The sequence below is a fragment of the Theropithecus gelada genome, chromosome 15 (assembly GCF_003255815.1).
Source record: "Theropithecus gelada isolate Dixy chromosome 15, Tgel_1.0, whole genome shotgun sequence".
Lineage (NCBI taxonomy): Eukaryota > Metazoa > Chordata > Mammalia > Primates > Cercopithecidae > Theropithecus > Theropithecus gelada.
This window is the reverse complement of record NC_037683.1, coordinates 8,165,465-8,184,532: the sequence shown is the minus strand read 5'-3', so window position 1 is coordinate 8,184,532 and position 19,068 is coordinate 8,165,465. Positions and strand designations below refer to the sequence as shown.

The 19,068-nt window shown below is 49.0% G+C and overlaps 1 protein-coding gene across 3 annotated transcripts; it reads left to right on the top strand.

Annotated features, from left to right (window-relative positions):
• Nucleotides 1-7,879: 7,879 nt before the first annotated feature.
• EXOSC2 (exosome component 2) lies at nt 7,880-19,068 on the top strand. 3 transcript variants are annotated; one of them, XM_025360307.1, is made up of 9 exons: nt 7,880-8,027; nt 9,877-9,978; nt 11,957-12,002; nt 12,538-12,627; nt 13,670-13,735; nt 15,173-15,241; nt 16,451-16,627; nt 17,365-17,493; nt 17,999-19,068. In XM_025360307.1, the coding sequence occupies exons 1-9, from the start codon at nt 7,906-7,908 to the stop codon at nt 18,077-18,079; spliced, it is 882 nt and encodes a 293-aa protein (XP_025216092.1). In that variant the 5' UTR covers nt 7,880-7,905; the 3' UTR covers nt 18,080-19,068. The 3 variants fall into 3 exon arrangements, with proteins under 3 accessions (XP_025216092.1, XP_025216094.1, XP_025216093.1); XM_025360309.1 differs by lacking the exon at nt 12,538-12,627; XM_025360308.1 differs by lacking the exon at nt 15,173-15,241 and having other exon boundaries at nt 16,460-16,627.

Sequence of the window (19,068 nt, the reverse complement as noted above, 5' to 3'; positions counted from 1 at the left end):
TTTTTGAGACGGAGTCTCGCGCTGTGTCACCCAGGCTGGAGTGCAGTGGCGCGATCTCGGCTCACTGCAAGCTCCGCCTCCCAGGTTCAGGCCATTCTCCTGCCTCAGCCTCCGAGTAGCTGGGACTACAGGCGCCCGCCACCACGCCCGGCTAGTTTTTTTGTATTTTTAGTAGAGACGGGGTTTCACCATGTTAGCCAGGATGGTCTCGATCTCCTGACCTCGTGATCCGCCCGCCTCGGCCTCCCAAAGTGCTGGGATTACAGGCTTGAGCCACCGCGCCCGGCCTTTTTTTTTCATTTTAATGGTCAAGCTGAAGATGTTCAAGCAGCCAGCGGGAATGGGCCAAGATGGCCACCAAGTGCCCTCCCAATGCCTAGACTCTCCAAATGTTCTGGGCACCCATTTCCAGACCCTCTTGAAGAAGACCAGGAAACAGGAAGGCCTCTAGTTAAAGCCAGAGGGTTTCATGGTTCCTATAGGGCCAGGCTCCCCTCTCCTCTCCAGGAAAGAGGTGCGTGCAGGGGAGTGTGGGTTCACACCTGTGCTCCAGCATACACCAGCTATGAGGGTGTCATCTTCCAACCCGCTGCGTGTGTGGCTTCCTGGCATCCCACAGGTACAACTCTGCATCTTCATCCCACACACATGTGCACACATGCACACCTGCAGACACTTGGGCATTCACACTTGGACACACAGACGAGCCCCATTTGGAACTTCAGGGGTGTACTCCCAAAGACCCCCATACTTTGAGGGATTTGTCCTGCACCGTGGAAATTGGGGCACAGGCAGGAGTTGGACACCTCATGAGTTCACTTGCAGGCCCCATCTGGGGTTCACTCCCTCAGGCCAGTGGGGGAAGTCACCCTTGGTTCTCCTCCCACTGGAACCTCGCTTCTCCTTTGACACTCCACCATTAGGCTCCCATTGCCTCCGGTGGCCCCTGCATTCCCCCCTCCCATGCAGCCCCCACCCAGGCCTCTTGTTCCCTTGACCAAAGTCTATCTGTCCTGAGTCCCCCGAGGGATGCCAAGGGGTGAAGAGGCAAATGGCTTGTCCTGCCCACATGTCGAGACTCCCAGGAAATAACTCTGGCTTCCTGAAGTAGGGGCTGCCAGAGCCAGATACTCAGAGAAGTCAGTGAGGCCCTTGAACAGAAATCTAAATTGTTCTCCATAGGTCATTCTGTCCTGTGACGTCTCAGCTAACAGATCCCAGGATCCCCATCCCAGGCTCCAGAACCCACCTGGTGGTAGCTGGCTGTAACTGCAGACCAAGGTGCCTCTGCTTTGCCCACAGACCTGTTCCCACAGAAGTGTGCTGCCCCGGGTGCCAGGGCCTGGGATACCAGGGTGAAAGGATGTGACTTGTGGCTTGCACGCTGGAGGGAGGCATGATGCTGAAAAGCCTAACCTCTTACTTTGCTTGCATTTGCAGCAGAGGCCTGAGGCCCCTTTCCTGAGATTGCCGTCCCCCTAATCAAAGACATGCAAACATAGCCAAGGCAGTTTCTGTGGGCCAGCCCTGGACTTGGGGCTTTATTTTTATTTTTATTTTTATTTTTGAGACACAGTTTCGCTCTTGTGGCACAGGCTGGAGTTCAATGGCTCACTGCAACCTCCACCTCCAGGTTCAAGCGATTCTCCTGCCTCAGCCTCTGAGTAGCTGGGATTACAGGCGCCCTCCAGCACGCCTGGCTAATTTTTTGTATTTTTAGTAGAGACGGGGTTTCACCATGTTGACCAGGCTTGTCTTGAACTCCTGACCTCAGGTGATCCACCCGCCTCGGCCTCCCAAAGTGCTGGGATTACAGGCGTGAGTCCAGCCGGGCTTAGGGCTTTAAACACATGCATTCCAGAAATCCTCCTCATAAACCCACAAGTGGATACTACCCCCCAATCTTTTTCCCCAATGCTCTTTTAATCAATGTCCATTTTGAAGTACAAGAAAACGCAGCTGCTGGGCACGGGGGCTCACGCCTGTAATCCCAGCACTTTTGGAGGCCAAGGCGGGCGGATCACGAGGTCAGGAGATCAAGACCATCTATTCTGACCTAACTTTGGAAGTCACATAGAGGCATTTCTGACATATGCTGTCCATCAAAGCAGTCACAATCCTGTCCTGTGGCAGGAGAGGATGCACAAAACTCACTGCTTCTTTTTTTTTTTTTTTTTTTTTCCAATACGGAGTTTCGCTCTTGTTGCCCAGGCTGTGGTGCAGAGGCACAATCTCGGCTCACTGCAACCTTTGCCTCCTGGGTTCAAGCAATTATCCTGCCTCAGCCTCCCAATTAGCTGGGATTACAGGCGCCTGCCACCATACCCGACTAATTTTGTATTTTTAGTAGAGATGAGGTTTTACCATGTTGGTGAGGCTGGTCTCGAGCTCCTGACCTCAAGTGATCCACCAGCCTCGGCCTCCCAAAGTGGTGGGATTACAGGCCTGAGCCACCACGCCCGGCTAATTTTTGTATTTTTAGAAGAGATGGGGTTTCACCATGTTGGCCAGGCTGGTCTTGAACTCCTGACCTCAAGTGATCCACCCGCCTCAGCCTCCTACAGTGCTGGGATTACAGATGTGAGCCACTGCGCCCGGCAGAGAGCTCTTTCAAGGGTCCTGAAATCTGACATGGTATGCCAACATGGAAATGACTATCATGGAGAAAGATCTTTGTTCTAGAAACAAGAGGCAGGGTGCGCCGTGCAGAGCCGCACAGGAAAGCACCAGGTTGGTCAGGAGGCAGAGGGAAGGAGGGGAAAACATGAGCAAGAGCCTTTATTGTGGTTTCCATGGGAAGGAATGGGTGAGGCAAGGTAAGCAGGCTTAGGATTGGTTGGTTTGACAACTGCAGCAGGTGCTGGGGTATACGGACTTTCCCTAGTTGTCTGGTGTCTGGCCTTGGGATGATCAGGGTAGTTGGATACTGGTCCTGAGTAAGAGAGCCTAATAAAGGAGGTGTTTGTGGGTGTAGGCTCTGGATTGGGTGGTGTGTGTTTGCAAGGGACCTCCTGGGTGAGTTGTTCACTATCTCCAGGAACCGGTTAACCCTGGGTGGGGCAGTCTCTCTGGGAAGAGCAAGGCCCCAAGATCTCAAAGCATCTGAGTACAGAAAAGCAAAGGCGCCGGGCACAGTGGCTCACGCCTGTAATCCCAGCACTTTGGGAGGCTGAGGCGGGCAGATCACGAGGTCAGGAGTTCGAGACCAGCCTGGCCAACATGGTGAAACCCCGTCTCTACTAAAAAGACAAAAATTAGCCAGGCGTGGTGGCGGGCACCTGTAATCCCAGCTACTCAGGAGGCTGAGGCAGAAGAATCACTTGAACCCGGGAGGCAGAGGTTGCAGTGAGCAGAGACTCTACCATTGCACTCCAGCCTGGGCAACAGAGCGAGACTCCATCTTAAAAAAAAAAAAAAAAAAGCAAAGACATGCTTAATACAAGGGCCTACTATATATCAAGCATACATAGGAAACAGGCAGTGAACAAAATGGACAGTCTGGGTATTTGTGGGGTTCATATCCGGTGGGAAAATAGGCGATGAGCGGACAAACAAACCTGTATTTTGTAAGTATATTGTATTTTTTCAACAAATATTTTATGGCTGCCCTGTGTGCCAGGCCTGGTTCTAAGCATTGATATATGATGAACAGAACAGATCAAGTCCCTGTTTTCAGCACATGAATGTCTAGTGGAGGGAGACTGCAATAAATGAACAAAAAAAAAAAAAAGAAAAAAGAAAAGAAAAAGAAAAGAAAATTCAAGCCCAGGCACGGTGGCTCACACCTGTAATTCCAGCACTTTGGGAGGCCAAGGCGGGCAGATCACTTGAGGTCAGGAGTTTGAAACAAGCCTGGCCATCATGGTGAAACCCCGTCTCTCTGAAAAATACAAAAATTAACCAGGCGTGGTGATGGGTGCCTGTAATCCCAGCTACTCAGGAGGCTGAGGCGGGATAATCGCTTCAATCCGGGAGGCAGAGGTTGCAGTGAGCCGAGATCACGCCATTGCACTCCAGCTTGGGCAACAAGAGCGGGACTGCATCTCAAAAGAAAGAAAAAGAAAAAAAGAAAAATCAGTGACAAGAAGTAAAACAGGATCAAGGGATAAAAAAAAAGGACTGGAGAGTTATTCCAGATAAGATGATCAGCGGAGTCTTCTCTGAGGAAGTGATGTTTGAGCAAGCCGTGAGTGAGGAGAAGGAGCCAGCCACACAAAAGCCTGGGCGAAGAGAATTTATGCAGAAAGAGACCAGAGTAAAGGGCCCTGGAGTGATGAGGAGCTTGGTGCTGTGGCACCGAAGGGAAGCCAGCTAGTCTTGAGGCAGGAGAATAGGGTCTGGAGGCAGGGAACATAAGGCTGATTCACACCGACTTTCTAGAAGTAAATCAAAAGGAAAACCCCAACTTTCCAATAACAAAAGGACCAGCGGCTACTCCCTTTGCAATCCCAGCTTTTCTGTGTGGCAGATGAAAAACTGAAAGTACCTCTAATTGGTCCCTTCTTCCCACAACCAGTCAGGCTGCTTGGGGCCAAATCTTCATTTGCATAGGAGTATAACTTTGTAACTTCACTTCAGCCTCTGATTGATCACTTTCCACAACCAATCAGATATTTGCATAGGGCGTAACTTGTAACTTCAGCCTCTCATTGGTCACTTTCCACAACCAATCAGACTGATCACGGGCGGCTCCTTCATTTACACAGGGTGTACACCAAATAACCAATGGGAAACCTTTAGAAGGTATTTAAACCCCAGAAACTTCTGTAAAGAGCCTCTTGAGTTTCTTTGCTTGGGTCGTTCATCGCCCTGTGGAGTGTACTTTCGTTTTCAATAAATCTCTGCTTTTGTTGCTTTATTCTTTCCTTGCTTTGTCTGTGTGTTTTGTCCAAGACGCCAAGAACCTGGGCACCCTCCACCGGTAACAGTCTGGCTGCAGCATATTGAGTAACGCAGTGGGTTAGGACGAGCGTGAGGTCAGAGACAGGCAGGAGTCTAGAAGTGTTGGAAGCAGGGAAGTGATTTAATCTGTTTTTAAAGCTCCCTGTGGCTGCTGTGTGGAGATTGGATGAAGGAAGGACAAAAGTAGAATTAGGAAGACAAGCTAGGAGGTTATCTCCCTGGTAAGAGATGCCGTTGATCAGCCTGGGGCAGTGGCTGCAGAGATGCACAAATGTGGTGCGGTCAGTGACTCTTAGACCTTTTCCGCCACTGAAATTACATAGGGAGTTAAAACACGCACAGACTTCTGGACCTTATCTTTGCAGAACCTCATGAAAGGAAAATAAATCTTGGAGCCACAAAATCACTAAGCTAAAGGGAAAAGTAAGTCAAGCTGGGAACTGCTTAGGGCAAACCTGACTCCTGTTCTATTCAAAGTCACCATACCTGATTGCCTCCTTTGGAGACGCTAATCAGAAACTCAAAAAAAAAAAAAAAAAAAAAAAAAAGCAACCATTTGTTTCTTATCTACCTATGACCTGGAAGCCCCTTCCCAGCTTAGAGTTGTCCCGCTTTTCCGGGCTGAATCAATGTTCATCTCACATATGTTGATTGATGCTTCATGTCTCCCCAAAATGTATGAAACCAAACTGCGCTCCAACCACCTTGGGCACGTGCTGTCAGGACCTCCTGAGCTTGTGCCACAGGCACACATCCTCAATCTTGGCGAAATAAACTTTCTAAATTAACTGAGACCTGTCTCAGATATTCAGGATTTACAGCCTCAATGCCTAAGGAATCTATACTTTTTACAAGCCCCCTGGGATGTGCTGCTCTGTCTCCGGGTACCCACTTGTCTACTGGTGGTAAAGGGGTAAGTGTGGCCAGGCTCGGTGGCTCATGCCTGTAATCCCAGCACTTTGGGAGGCCAAAATGGGCGGATCACTTGAGTTCAGGAGTTCAAGATCAGGTTGGGCAACACGGTGAAACCCTGTCTTCACAAAACAAGCACAAAAAATTAGCCGAGCCTGGTGGCATGTGCCTGTAGTCCAAACTATTCGAGAGGCTGAGGTGGTAGGATTACCTGAGCCCAGGAGGTCAAGGCTGCAGTAAGCCATAATCGTGTCATTGTACTCCAGCCTGGGTGACAAAGACCCTGTCTCATAATAAATAAATAAATAAATAAATAAATAAGGGTGTGTGTGATGATGCAGAAAGAGGATGGGGGAGGGGGAGTCTGCCGTTTTGGATTCTAGTCCCAGCTACAGGTCTGTTTGGGGGGCTCAGTGCCCCCAAGTGATCATCAGGGATAGCAATGCCTACCTCGAAGATGGGCTGAAAGTGAGGAATACATGACATAGTATTTGTAATGCACTCAGCAAAGGACTAGCCGAAGCACTCGGGTTATGTTTGGTAAAGGGTGCAGGCTCTGGGGTAAATCGCGTGCAGCTGGAACACACACCGGCTTTGCTGCCATCTGCTAATGTGAATTCCATTCCTTTTGGGGCCTCGATTTCCTCCTCCATAAACTGGTATCCACAATGCCAACCTTGCGACAGGCTCCGTGAATGTGAACGCTGTGAGAATGCGCGTCTCTCCCTCCCGGGAAGAACTTGGATGGTGTCAGGACTACACTCTCGCTCCGCCTAGGGCCGCTCGCTGGGCCTGGCTTCCTGGCCGCCGGGCTACGCGGGCTCAAAGGACACCATCGCCCTCTTATGGCCGCGGCAGTACTGGACCAAGGGGCTGGGCTCTAGCGCCTTCCTCCAAGCACGCCGGAGGGCAAGGGTCTGGCCGCCCACTTACCTAGGGCCTTGGGGCACTAGCATTCACGTCACGGACTGCCTGGCAGGGCTGACTTTCTTAAGTGTGGTCGTGCGCCTTGCTTAAGTGGAAGAAATGCTGTCGCTTTGGAGATTTATAAAACAATTGGTTCGATGGATCTTTCTTCAGGAGGCAGACTTGGTTTACCTGCTTTTCTGACCACAGTTGAGGTAAATGATTTCATTTAATCCTCTTTAGAGTCCCTGTGCATGGGGAATTACCATCCCCAATTAGTTTGTTGTGAATGCAGGGCAAGGAGAGGGAGACGGTAGTGGGGAACGGGAGAAGGGGCGAGGGGTACGCTCCTATTAAAACGGAGCCCCAGCAAAACCCACAGAGACACCTGTCTGTTCCCTGCTGAATCCTTAGAACAGCGCCTGGCACACACAGAGCGCTCAACTTGCTGTGTAACTAAATGCAAGCCATCTTCGTATTATGTGTGCACTTCCCTTCCCTACCAAATATACCTGGCTTGCAAGGTTTGACCTATATTGTTTGACAATTTTTAACTTGTTTCCAAAAGAAATATTGGAGTAAATTAGCTTGCTTAAAGAAGTCTTTATGAAAGAACAGAACCAAGTGAGAAGTATCTGGAGCCCGGTTTGGAGGTATAGATGATGATGCTGAGCCAGCACCTACGGGGCGGCAGCAATGTAGAATACTGGGGCTACTAGGAACCGTGTGGACAGGGGCTCTTCTCTCTGTTCAAATAGTGTTTTCTGTAGATCCCATCTCTCCATCCTCCTGAGCTCTCTCTTAGAAAATACCGGATTTCAGCAGCTTAGAGTTGGACAGAAACTCAGAGGTCCGTTTCTCAATTATCGCTAACCCTTGTAAACAATAAATGGGATGGTGAGTACAAGACAGTTTTGGTAAAAAGTCACACCCCACACAACGTGAGATTGTATATTATTCCACGGGTGCTCCCTTGCCAATAGTAAACATGGCAGCTCGGCTCCCTTCCCTTCGGGTTCGCCTTAGTGTTGCCAATTGTAAACATGGCCTCCAGGCCGTGAGTTCTCATTGGCAGCTGCTCTGAGTCCCCGCCCTTCCCCGCCCCTCCGAACGCGGCCAGGAGTTGCGGAGTCGGATATCGCGGCTCCCGGCTGAGCTGCGCCTGCGCAACTCATTGGCGCCAAGATGGCGATGGAGATGAGGCTTCCAGCGGCTCGCAAGCCTCTTAGCGAGAGACTGGGTCGCGACACTAAGAAACATCTAGTGGTGCCGGGGGACACAATCACTACGGACACGGGATTCATGCGGTACGTGGGGACTTGGGGGAGTCGAGGCTTCATAGAGCGGCTTCAGGGCTCTCTGCACGTGGTCCAGGCCTCGTATCCCCGTGTGTCTAACTCCCCGCGGGACCCCAGGCACTTGGTCTGAGCATCCTACTCGCCTCGCTTCCGAGCCTCGTGCTTCTTGCCCCCTGCGTCTTGTGTGTCCCCTTCTGCATTTGTCTCAGCTCCCTGAAACCCTCCACTCCTGACCTCTGGTGGCTGTGACTTTTGGGTCTTCTGCCTGAAGTCCAAATCTTTGAGCCTTCCTTGTAGGAGACCTGGAAAACCGGGGAGGGTTAGGCGCAGCCTCTCTTTCCAGTTTTCAGCTCTCTGAGGGGACGGTGGGTGTTCTTGGCCGCCTCCTCTTCAGTTTAGAATCCGTAATTGTTCGAGCTTAGGGCAAACAGTTACATTGTGCTGCATGCACCCATTTATACACATTTTGAATCTAAGGGGTGCAGTACAGTGTGTTGTAGTTAAGAGAGCAGGCTCTTGAGTCAGACAGTTGGGATTCCAGTCCTGCTACCATCACGTCTTATTAGCTGCATTGCCTCTCCACGGTCAGTTTCCTCATCTGTAAGATAGTGATAATAACAGTATGATACGGTAATGAGGATTAAATGAGATAATTATGTAAGAAAAGAAGTAAAACCAGCCATTATATCATCATCATAGATAACACTAGCGTTTCAACCTTTTTTTTCTGTACATGTATATATACAAGGGGCACAGCATTCATAGCATTGCCCTTTAACCTGTTAGTTTAAGGCTAGTGGATCCTAGGAAATATTTTTTTTTTTCATTTTTGAGACGGAGTCTCTCTGTCGCCTAGGCTGGAGAGCAGTGGTGGGATCTTGGCTCACTGCAACCTCTGCCTCCTAGGTTCAAGCAATTCTCCTGCCTCAGCCTCCTGAGTAGCTGGAATTACAGGCACCTGCCACCATGCCCAGCCAATTTTTGTATTTTTAGTAGAGACGAGGTTTCACCATGTTGGCCAGGCTGATCTCGAACCCTTGACCTCAAGTGTGATCTGCCTGCCTTGGCCTCCCAAAGTGCTGGGATTACAGGCATGCCCAGCCCCTAGGAAATTTTTTTTTTTTTTTTTTTTAATGAGACAGAGTCTCACTCTGTCGCCCAGGCTGGAGTGCCGTGGCACAGTCTCAGCTCACTGCAACCTCCGTCTCTGGGATTCAAGCAATTCTCCTGCCTCACCCTCCTAAGTAGCTGGGATTCCAGGCGCACGCCACTACGCCTGGCTAATTTTTGTATTTTTAGTAGAGACGGGGTTTCACCATGTTGGTCAGGCTGGTCTCAAACACTTGACCTCGTGATCCACCCACCTCGGCCTCCCAGAGTGCTGGGATTATAGGCGTGAACCACCGCACCTGGCCAGGAAATCTTAAGATTCATTCTTTCGTTAATGCTTTCAACATATATTTATATTTCGTGCAGTTGGGATATAACGGCAGAGTGAAAAAATCTCTGTCCTGGTGGAGTTCTAACGGAGAATGTTAGGTAATAATGCAATGGGGAAAAACGTGGAGCAGGGTCAATGGAATGTGGGGGAGTGGTGGCAACGGGGTGGGCTGTGTTTTCAATGGCACAGTCAAGGTAGGCCTGCTGGAGAAAGTGACACCTGAGCAGACCTGAGTGAGAGGAGTGATTTCCAAGTAGCCAGTCTGGAGAAGGAGCACTGAAGGCAGAGGAAGCAGCCAGCACAGAAGCCAGGCTTTGCAGGGGGAGCTTGTTAGCTTTGAGGAACACATTGTTCTTGAAAGGAGAAATACCTCGAGTTACCCTGGTATCCTTTCTTTGTATCTTTGCCTTGCATCAGGGGCCACGGAACGTATATGGGAGAAGAGAAGCTCATTGCATCTGTTGCTGGCTCTGTGGAGAGAGTAAACAAGTTGATCTGTGTGAAAGCTTTGAAAACCAGGTGAGAACAAACGGTGTGTATTCCCTTTCTTGCGGCATCCAGGTTGTACAACCAGGCTTTTTCTGCCCCCTCCATATCCCCTACCCCACCCCTGCCTGCCCTGTCATGCTGTAAGTCTGAGGTTTTGACCATGACTGTAGGTGGGGTGGTGCAGATCAGTGTAGGCTTCAGAGGTTTTCCCATGTTATGTCACCACTCCAAGCCTTGGTTACCTCCTCTGCAAAGTGAGTATAATAGCATGGCCTACTTCACAGGATTTTCTTTTTTTTTTTTGAGACAGAGTCTCGCTGTGTTGCCCAGGCTGGAGTGCAGTGGCACAGTCTGCTCGCTGCAACCTCTGCCTCCCGGGTTCAAACGATTCTCCTGCCTCAGCCTCCCAAGTAGCTGGGATTACAGGCACTCGCCACCACGCCTGGCTAATCTTTTTATACTTTTAGTAGAGACAAGGTTTCACCATGTTGGCCAGGCGGGTCTCGAACTGCTGACCTCAGAAGATTTCCCCCCACTTGGCCTCCCAAAGTGCTGGGATTACAGACGTGAGCCACTGCGGCTGGCCTAGGATTTTCTTTAGAATTCAGTGAGATGGTGCATGTAAAGTATTTAGCACAGGGCCTGATACCTAGAAGCATTCAATGAAGGTTAGCCCCAGAAAGCAAGCCAGTGAGGTTAGAACAGAGTGAGTGAGGGAGAGAGTAAGGGCAGATATGAGCAGAAAGCTGAGGTGGGCAGACATGGGCCTGTCTTGTAGCCAGAGTAAGCATTTCGGCTTCTACTTTGTGTAATCTGGGAAGCCCCTGGAAGGGGTGGGACAGAGGAGGGACTTGATCTGGACTTAAGCTCACTGTGGCTGCTGATGGGAGATTGAAGGGGGATAGAGCAAGCTTAGGGAGGTGGATTAGGGACCATACTCATAATCTGAAGTGATGGTGGCTTCGACTAAGGTGGTAGCAGTGGAAGGTGGAGGAGTGATTGGGATCCACATAGATTTTATTTTCTGAGTGTTTTTTTTGAAATCATGAAAAGGTGTTGGGTTTTGTATTCTTTGGACTTTACTGTACATAGGACCCAGTCAACTGTGAATAGAAATAATTTTACTTCTTCCTTTGCAATTTGGATGCCTTTTATTTCCTGCATATGTTTTAAGGGTAGAGCCAGCAGGATTTGCTACTGGACTTGTCCTGAAGTGTGAGAGAGACAGAGAGGAATCAAAGAACTCTCCAAGTTTTATTGGCGTGAACAACTGGGGATGGAGTCACCATTGACTGCGATGGGGATAACTCATCCCCTATCTCGGTTTGCTACGGAGGACTGGAGGGGGCTGTGGGAAAGCTTAGTTTTGGGCGTGATACATTTGAAAATGCCTATTAGTCATCTAAATGGCAGAGTTGCGTAGCTGGCAGTTGAGAAGGATTTGGAATTCAGGAGAGTGGCACAGTGACAGCACAGAGTGGTATTTTAATGGTATTAGATTGAGTGGCCGAAAAGTGAAGAGGTCTAAGGACTTGGCCTCAGCACCGAGGACGTCTCATTAGAATTGTGGATGAGGAGCTAGCAAAGGGGCTTGAGAGGAGCAGGCAGTGAGTGAGTGGAGGAGACATGAGCAGACTCATGCGGTTGGCGTCTGGCTCAGATTTCCTTTCTCTTCCTTTGGCTGGTGCAGAACTCATCCATGTGCCACAGGAAAATAGTCCGTGTTTTTCACTATCATGTAATTGAACAAAATAGGGTTTTTTTTTGGCTAAATGAACTACTTGAATAGTGATTTGTTTGAGGATAGTTAATGGAGACTTCATACATGGAGGAATGTTTGAAGTTAGCAATTTCTGAAAATAAGTCCAGACAATATAGTTACATGAATTTGCTGAATGTGACGCCTATTCAAGGCTTTCAGTCTGTTGAACCGACATCTCAAATGGTGTGTGGTCTTGTCAGAAAGTCTGCTCACAGATGCACGAATCCCTTGTGTTTTATCTTTCAGATACATTGGTGAAGTAGGAGACATTGTAGTGGGAAGAATCACAGAGGTAACGTCGATATCAGATTGGTGTTTACAAAGTTGAGGCAGGCTGGCGATTTCATTCATGGGACAGTCATTCCACTTGTAGTTACATGAACAAGGCATTCGTTGCATTTGGCTATTGTGTGGCCTCTGATGTAAATATGTGGCTTGTTTGATTTGGGATTACTGGCTACTTTCTTTTTCTTTTTTTGAGATGGAGTCTCGCTCTGTTGCCCAGGCTGGAGTGCAGTGGCGCGATCTTGGCTCGTTGCAACCTCCGCCTCCCGGGTTCAAACGATTCTCCTGTCTCAGCCTCCTAAGTAGCTGGGATTACAGGCACCTGCCACCACGCCCGGCTAATTTTTGTGTTTTTAGTAGAGACGGGGTTTCACCATGTTGGCCAGGCTGGTCTCGAACTCCTGACCTCGTGATCTGCCCGCCTCAGCCTCCCAAAGTGCTGGGATTACAAGCGTGAGGCACCGCACCCAGCCTTACTGGTTTCTTATGATGTGAACTCCTGTCCCTGGAGCATGTGTCCAGGTGTGGAACTTGGCTTATAGGTTCAACAGAAGAGGTGGAAGGTGGAGACCAACTCCAGGCTGGATTCGGTCTTGCTGCTCTCGTCCATGAACCTTCCTGGAGGAGAGCTGGTAAGGGCTACAGCTGGGGCCATGGACTAGAGCCCAGTGGGCTGGGGGGAGCTGTGGGACCCTTTGTTCCACCAGAGGACTTTGCTTTACACTGAGGTTACCCCTTTGACTCCCGTTTGTCTGCTGTGAAGTTGGCTGTCTGGATGTGTATGCAGACTTTTCACCCTGTCCAGGTCTCCCGAAAGAGGGAGCAGTTGGCATATGGTAGGATCAGAAACATCCATGGGGTGGGATCCCAACAGAGAGTTGGGGAGAGAAGCTCTTAGATGCTTGTTGTTAATAGTTTTCCTTTTCTGGACGTATCAGCTTTGCACAGTGAAGATGTTCCTTGGAAAGCTGTCTTTACATTAGTTTTTTGTGAATTGAAAGGCATTTGGTTATTCCAGACAGCCACAGTAACTAAGCCACAGCCTTTTGTAAAATACCATGGTTCACCTTTATCTTCAGTCCAGCCTGTATTTACAGAGAGGCTTACTGTGCCAAGCTCTGTGCCCAGTGCCAAGCACGACTGAGTTCCCTAGCAGGGGATATAAGATAACTGACCCAGTATCTGGCAGTAGAAGCATAAATAAGCTGTGGTTATACAAAAGGAGTGGTTCATTCCAGTGAGAGAAGCTCGTAGGAAAGACAGGATGGAGAGACTTTAAATAACTAGTTCAGGGAATGTGAGATAAGGGGAAATGTGTGAGCAGAGATATATCCAAGCAGGAGTTGGTCTGGTCCTGCTGGACCACAGAGAGCTGTCATGGAAGATGAGTGTGGAAATGTTGGCTGGGTGAGATTGGGAGGCGTTTGAATGCTCCTCAGGGAAGGGAGGGAAAGAGGAAGAGAAGAGGACTATGGAAAAGTCTCTTGCGATGGAAAGTCGTGATTATCACTCATTCCCCTCAAGTGGCTCGGGTTACCTACTTTTGCCATAGTTCTCAGTGTTTGAGTATTGTGCTTGGCCTCAAAAATCCCAAAAGGAAGTGAAAGAGAAAGAAGCGATGGAGACCTTTCTGAGGATCTGGCTTAAGTAATGTCATTTCTTTGTGTATTTCAGAGGAGAAGATCTGCAGAAGATGAGCTTGCAATGAGAGGTTTCTTACAGGAAGGGGACCTCATCAGTGTATCCTGTGCTTTGCACTGCAGCCTCTTCATGCTTTTCTGTGGGGCTGGGAAATGGGCCTTCCATTGTATGTCTCTGACGGAAGAACCGTTAGACCAAGTGTCGGGCTCTGCTGTGTCCTTTCTCGGTCTCCTTAACTCAGGCTGACTCCCCAGCTCTTGTTCAGACCTGCTGCTAAGTCATTTCTTTGGGTCTTGTAACTTATGGTAGCCTGTGCTTTAGGCTTTTGTTAATGATGTTAACTTTTAGCCCAGGGAGTGGAAGAGGTGTTGTTCACATTAAGATATTAATGACAGGCCGAGTGTGGTGGCTCATGCCTGTAATCCCAGCGCTTTGGAAGGCCAAGGAGGGAGGATTGCTTGAGCCTAAGAGTTCAAGACCAGCCTGGGCAACATAGCAAGACCCCCTCTCTACAAAAAAATAAAAATAAAAAATTAGCCGGGCATGGCGGCACATGCCTAGCTACTCAGGAGGCTGGGGCCGGAGGGTTGCTTGAGCCCAGGAGCTCAAGGCTACAGTGAGCTCTGATCACACCACTGCATTCCAGCCTGGGTGACAGTGCACGACTCTGTCTCTATTTTATGTTATTTAAAAAAAATTTTTTTTTTTTAAGACGGAGTCTTGCTCTGTTGTCCAGACTGGAGTGCAGTGGCGTGATCTCAGCTCACTACAACCTCTGCCTCCCGGATTCAAGCAATTCTGCTTTAGCCTCCTGAGTAGCTGGGATTACAGGTTTGTGCCATGCCCTGGTAATTTTTGTATTTTTAGTAGGGACAGGGTTTCACCATATTGGCCAGGCTGGTCTCGAACTCCTGACCTCAGGTGATCTGCCCACCTTGACCTCCCAAAGTGCTGGGATTATAGGCATGAACCACCATGCCTGGCCTTTAATTTAATTTAATTTAATTTAATTTAATTTATTTTATTTTATTTTATTTTTTTGAGACGGAGTTTCGCTCTTGTTGCCCAGGCTGGAGTGCAATGGTGCGATCTCGGCTCACCACAACCTCTGCCTCCTGGGTTCGAGCGATTCTCCTGCCTCGGCCTCCTGAGTAGCTGGGATTACAGGCACCTGCCACTACGCCCAGCTAATTTTGTATTTTTAGTAGAGACGGGGTTTCTCCATGTTGGTCAGGCTGGTCTAGAACTACCGACCTCAGGTGATCCACCCGCCTCAGCCTCCCAAAGTGCTGGGATTACAGGCATGAGCCACCGCGCCTGGCCTTCTGTCTCTATTTTTTTAAAAAAGATATTCATGACAACCAAGGGGAGAAGTGAGGTCACAGTGATGTCCTCTGGGTCTGTCTAAGATTGTTGAGCCTGGACCATTGGAGAGGGGAGGAAAAGATGGAGGTGTGGGGTCAAGGGGCAGAGGCTGCAGAGGACAGGACAGTGTGTGGCCGAGGCTACTGTTTGTTCCTTCATCACCCTGGCCAGGCTGAGGTCCAGGCAGTGTTCTCTGATGGAGCTGTCTCTCTGCACACGAGGAGCCTGAAATATGGAAAAGTAAGTTGGGCTCTTGATGTTCCTGTTTGCTGACTAAGATTGCAAGGCTATTTCTTAATCCCTATAGCTCTCTGGAATTCTGGCCTAAAGAACCCCAGTAGCTAAGCATTAATAGAGGTTGGCATCCCACAAACTGATCGTGTTCCTTAAACATAACATGAGGGTTCACAGGTCAGGGTTCACAGGGTCATGGGTCAGTAGCTTTGTAAAGAACAAGTTTTATCCTTTTTCTCCAGGGAGACTGACTCTTTGGACAGAAGAGCCCGTCCAACTATGGGCTGGGAGGTGCAGCTGTCTCTCTCCCTCCAGGGGGCGCTGCAGCTCAGCACTGGGGCCGGGGCTGAGGCGGTCCTGGGAACAAAGGGAGGCTGGGCCTGGAGAAACAACCCTTGGACAAGCGTCCAGTCAGTCCAGTGGATGTTATTGCTGGCAAAGCTTGCTCTGTCATCTGAGCCTCTAAATGGAATCTCACTGCTTTTCTTGTACGAGGTTGCATTACTGAAGCTATTTATTATTTTAAGGAGAGCATACTTCCTAAAACAAATTAGGATTTACTAGTCTCTCAGCTTTATCTGGGTGAACATTTTTATTTTCTGAGTGGAACAAAACCTCTTCCCTTAATGGAGTGGCTGCAGCCAGCCACGTTCATGTACATGGAGTAGGCAGGGGACTGCTGCAGTATGCTGACTTTCGCAACCCTGGGTCCTGTGGACTCGCCCTTGGCAGGACATGCACTTGAGCTGGCCTGCCAGGACCAGACATGGATTTGCACCCAGCTCCACCCAGCTCCTTACCTACCCAGAGGCACACATCTCACAGGCAAGATGAGTGTTTGGGGTTCAGGTATGAGCTAGGGTCCTGGAACAACACAGTGCTACTGGACCAGCAGGATGCTTCAGCTCCCTCATTGGCTTCAACTTCTCTAATGTCTGGCACGTGAGTTCTGGCTTAGAGTGCAAGGGAGACTGTAAAGGGAAAAGACAGAGAAGAGCATTGAAAGTCACCTTCTGCTGGGATGTATGAATAGCCTCTGAGTCCCCAAGTGTTCTCTGCAAAAATGTGTACTATGGGTGTGCGTATAGGCAACAGCAATTGTAAACAGGAAGGACACCAATTTGAATATACTTAGGATGTGTATTCTGTAGTCTCCTTTTCATTCATCCCACTGATGATCCTGTAGTGACCTAGCTTTGTGATGTATTTCTTTAGCTAGGTCAGGGGGTTTTAGTCCAGGTTTCCCCCTCCCTTGTGAAACGGCAGAAGACCCACTTCCATGATTTGCCATGTGGTGCCTCAGTGATTCTCGGTAACAACGGCTTCATCTGGATTTACCCAACACCTGAGCACAAAGAAGAGGAAGCAGGGGGCTTCATTGCAAACCTGGAGGTGAGCAAACACTGTGGCCACTGTCGGTGGGAAGGATGGGACTCAGTCTTTGCTGTGTTTTTGTGGCCAGTGAAATTGGTTGTTTTTAGCTCTATTACTGCTGTAGGCTGAGTCACTTTGACTTTCCATCAAGGTGTATTCATGAACCCCATATTGTCTTCTCTCTTCTAAGGAGATGAACTCAGTGAATGGTTCGATGTTTGTTGGTGGCGATGGCAAAGTTGCAGGGTAAAGCCGAAGAGCCACTGAATAAGCCATTCTTTTTTCTGTTTGTTTGTTTGTTTGTTTTGTTTTGAGACGGAGTCTCACTCTGTCGCCCAGGCTGGAGTGCAGTGGCGCCATCTCGGCTCACTGCAAGCTCCACCTCCCGAGTACAAGAGATTCTCCTGCCTCAGCCTCCCGAGTAGCTGGGATTACAGGCGTACCCCACCATGCTCTGCTAATTTTTGTATTTTTAGTAGAGATGGGGTTTCACCATATTGGTCAGGCTGGTCTCGAATTTCTGACCTTGTGATCCACCCGCCTCGGCCTCCCGAAGTGCTGGGATTACAGGCATGAGACACTGCACCCTGCCCCATTCCTTTTAATCTCCTTTGGAGTTAGCTGTTTGGTTGGTTTGGAGTTCCAGGGTGATATTTTCTGAGTCATAAGTAATTTATTTGTGATTTTCTGTGGCTGGTCACGTATTTTGGTCCTGTTTATATTTCCCTTCCCTTCTCCTCTGTGTCTCCTTATAGCCTGTCTCTCTTGCTGATCGAGAGGTGATATCCCGGCTTCGGAACTGTGTCATCTCGCTGGTAACTCAGAGGATGATGCTGTATGATACCAGCATCCTCTACTGCTATGAAGCATCCCTTCCACATCAGGTACTCTCCTCAGGACCTCTCACTTCCTCACTGATCTGTGAGCTGCTCTGTTGTTTGCGCAGAGACAATGTGTGTGTCTCCCAATACTTTCCAGACATCCATCAGTATGAACTGGCCTGAAACAGCCTTAATGAGTGTCTGGTAGATCTTTCCCTAAGATACTTGCAGGATTCTCAATGCGTAGTGTCAGTCTAAGGATTTTGGGGCTGGAGGTGTCAGGTGGGACTAGTTTATGAGAGCAACCTCGGACTGCATCTTACCTATCCCAGATTTCAGCCAGCTTGTGGATGGATGTCAGAGTAATTGTTCTTGTCGGCTGCATCCCAGAGAATCTTGCTGCTGTATCAGGCTGCTTTAGCAGATCATATCTTGTAACGCTTAGTCTCGGAGACATGAAAGGAATACAGAAAGTTTATGTTAATGGCTTGATTTATGTTTGGATTGGCTTGGTGGTCTGTTTATGGTTGGTTTCTCTTCTGAACAAATGCCTTTTTCCCTTTTTCAGATCAAAGACATCTTAAAGCCAGAAATAATGGAGGAGATTGTGATGGAAACACGCCAGAGGCTTTTAGAACAGGAGGGATAAGGAGGTGCTCCAGAAGGACAGGACTGTGGACCTTGCAGGAGTGAAGACTGTGATGTGTGGTCCCCATATGTGGCTCAGTGAAGACTCGAGAGGTCATTACTTTGTCTGCATTGACAGCCCTGTGACTGCCTCCAGCCTACAGGCCTGCTTTCTCCTGTCCTAACACCAAGCCTGGGTGGCAGATGAACAGTGCTCCCTTGGGTTGCCGGCTGAGTCCCAGCATTAGGGAATAGTTTCAGGTCTTTCAAAGTGCACGGTGTTCCAGTCGAATGGCCTCCCATCCTGGAATAATATGGAGAATCCTTTGTCTTTCACTCACTGTCATTCACAAGGCACAGTGCCCCATGAAATTGCCCCAATAGAAAACATGGCATCCCTGACCCCCAAATGGTCTGTTTTGGCCTCCATTCCTATATCCTTTAAATGACTGAGAATGCAGCTGGTAAAGTTGGAAGAATAGTTAACCAAGCAGGCCAGACGCGGTGGCTCATACCTGTAATCCCGGCACTTTAGGAAGCCAAGGTGGGCAGATCACCTGAGGTCGGGAGTTCGAGACCAGCCTGGCCAACATGGTGAACCCCATCTCTACTAAAAATACAAAAAATCAGCCAGGTGTGGTGTGCACCTGTAGTCCATAGCTACTTGGGAGGCTGAGGCAGGAGAATCGCTTGAACCTGGGAGGCAGAGGTTGCAGTGAGCTGAAATCTTGTACCGCACTCTAGCCTGGGTGACAGAGCGAGACTCTGTTTAAAAAAAAAAACAAAACAAAACCAAGCAGACTTTTGCGTGGTTGGAATCTGATTTTCTGTTGCATATTCCTTATAGCCATAGATGCGATTATGTCCATACCAGGTTGCCTTAATCTGTCCTGCTTGGAAGGTGACTTGTAAGATGCTGAGTTATTCATAATAGGGTGAATGTTCTGGGTCCATGTACTCTGAGAAACATGAAGAAAATAAACTAAGAAAAATGGAGACTGGAAAAGCAAA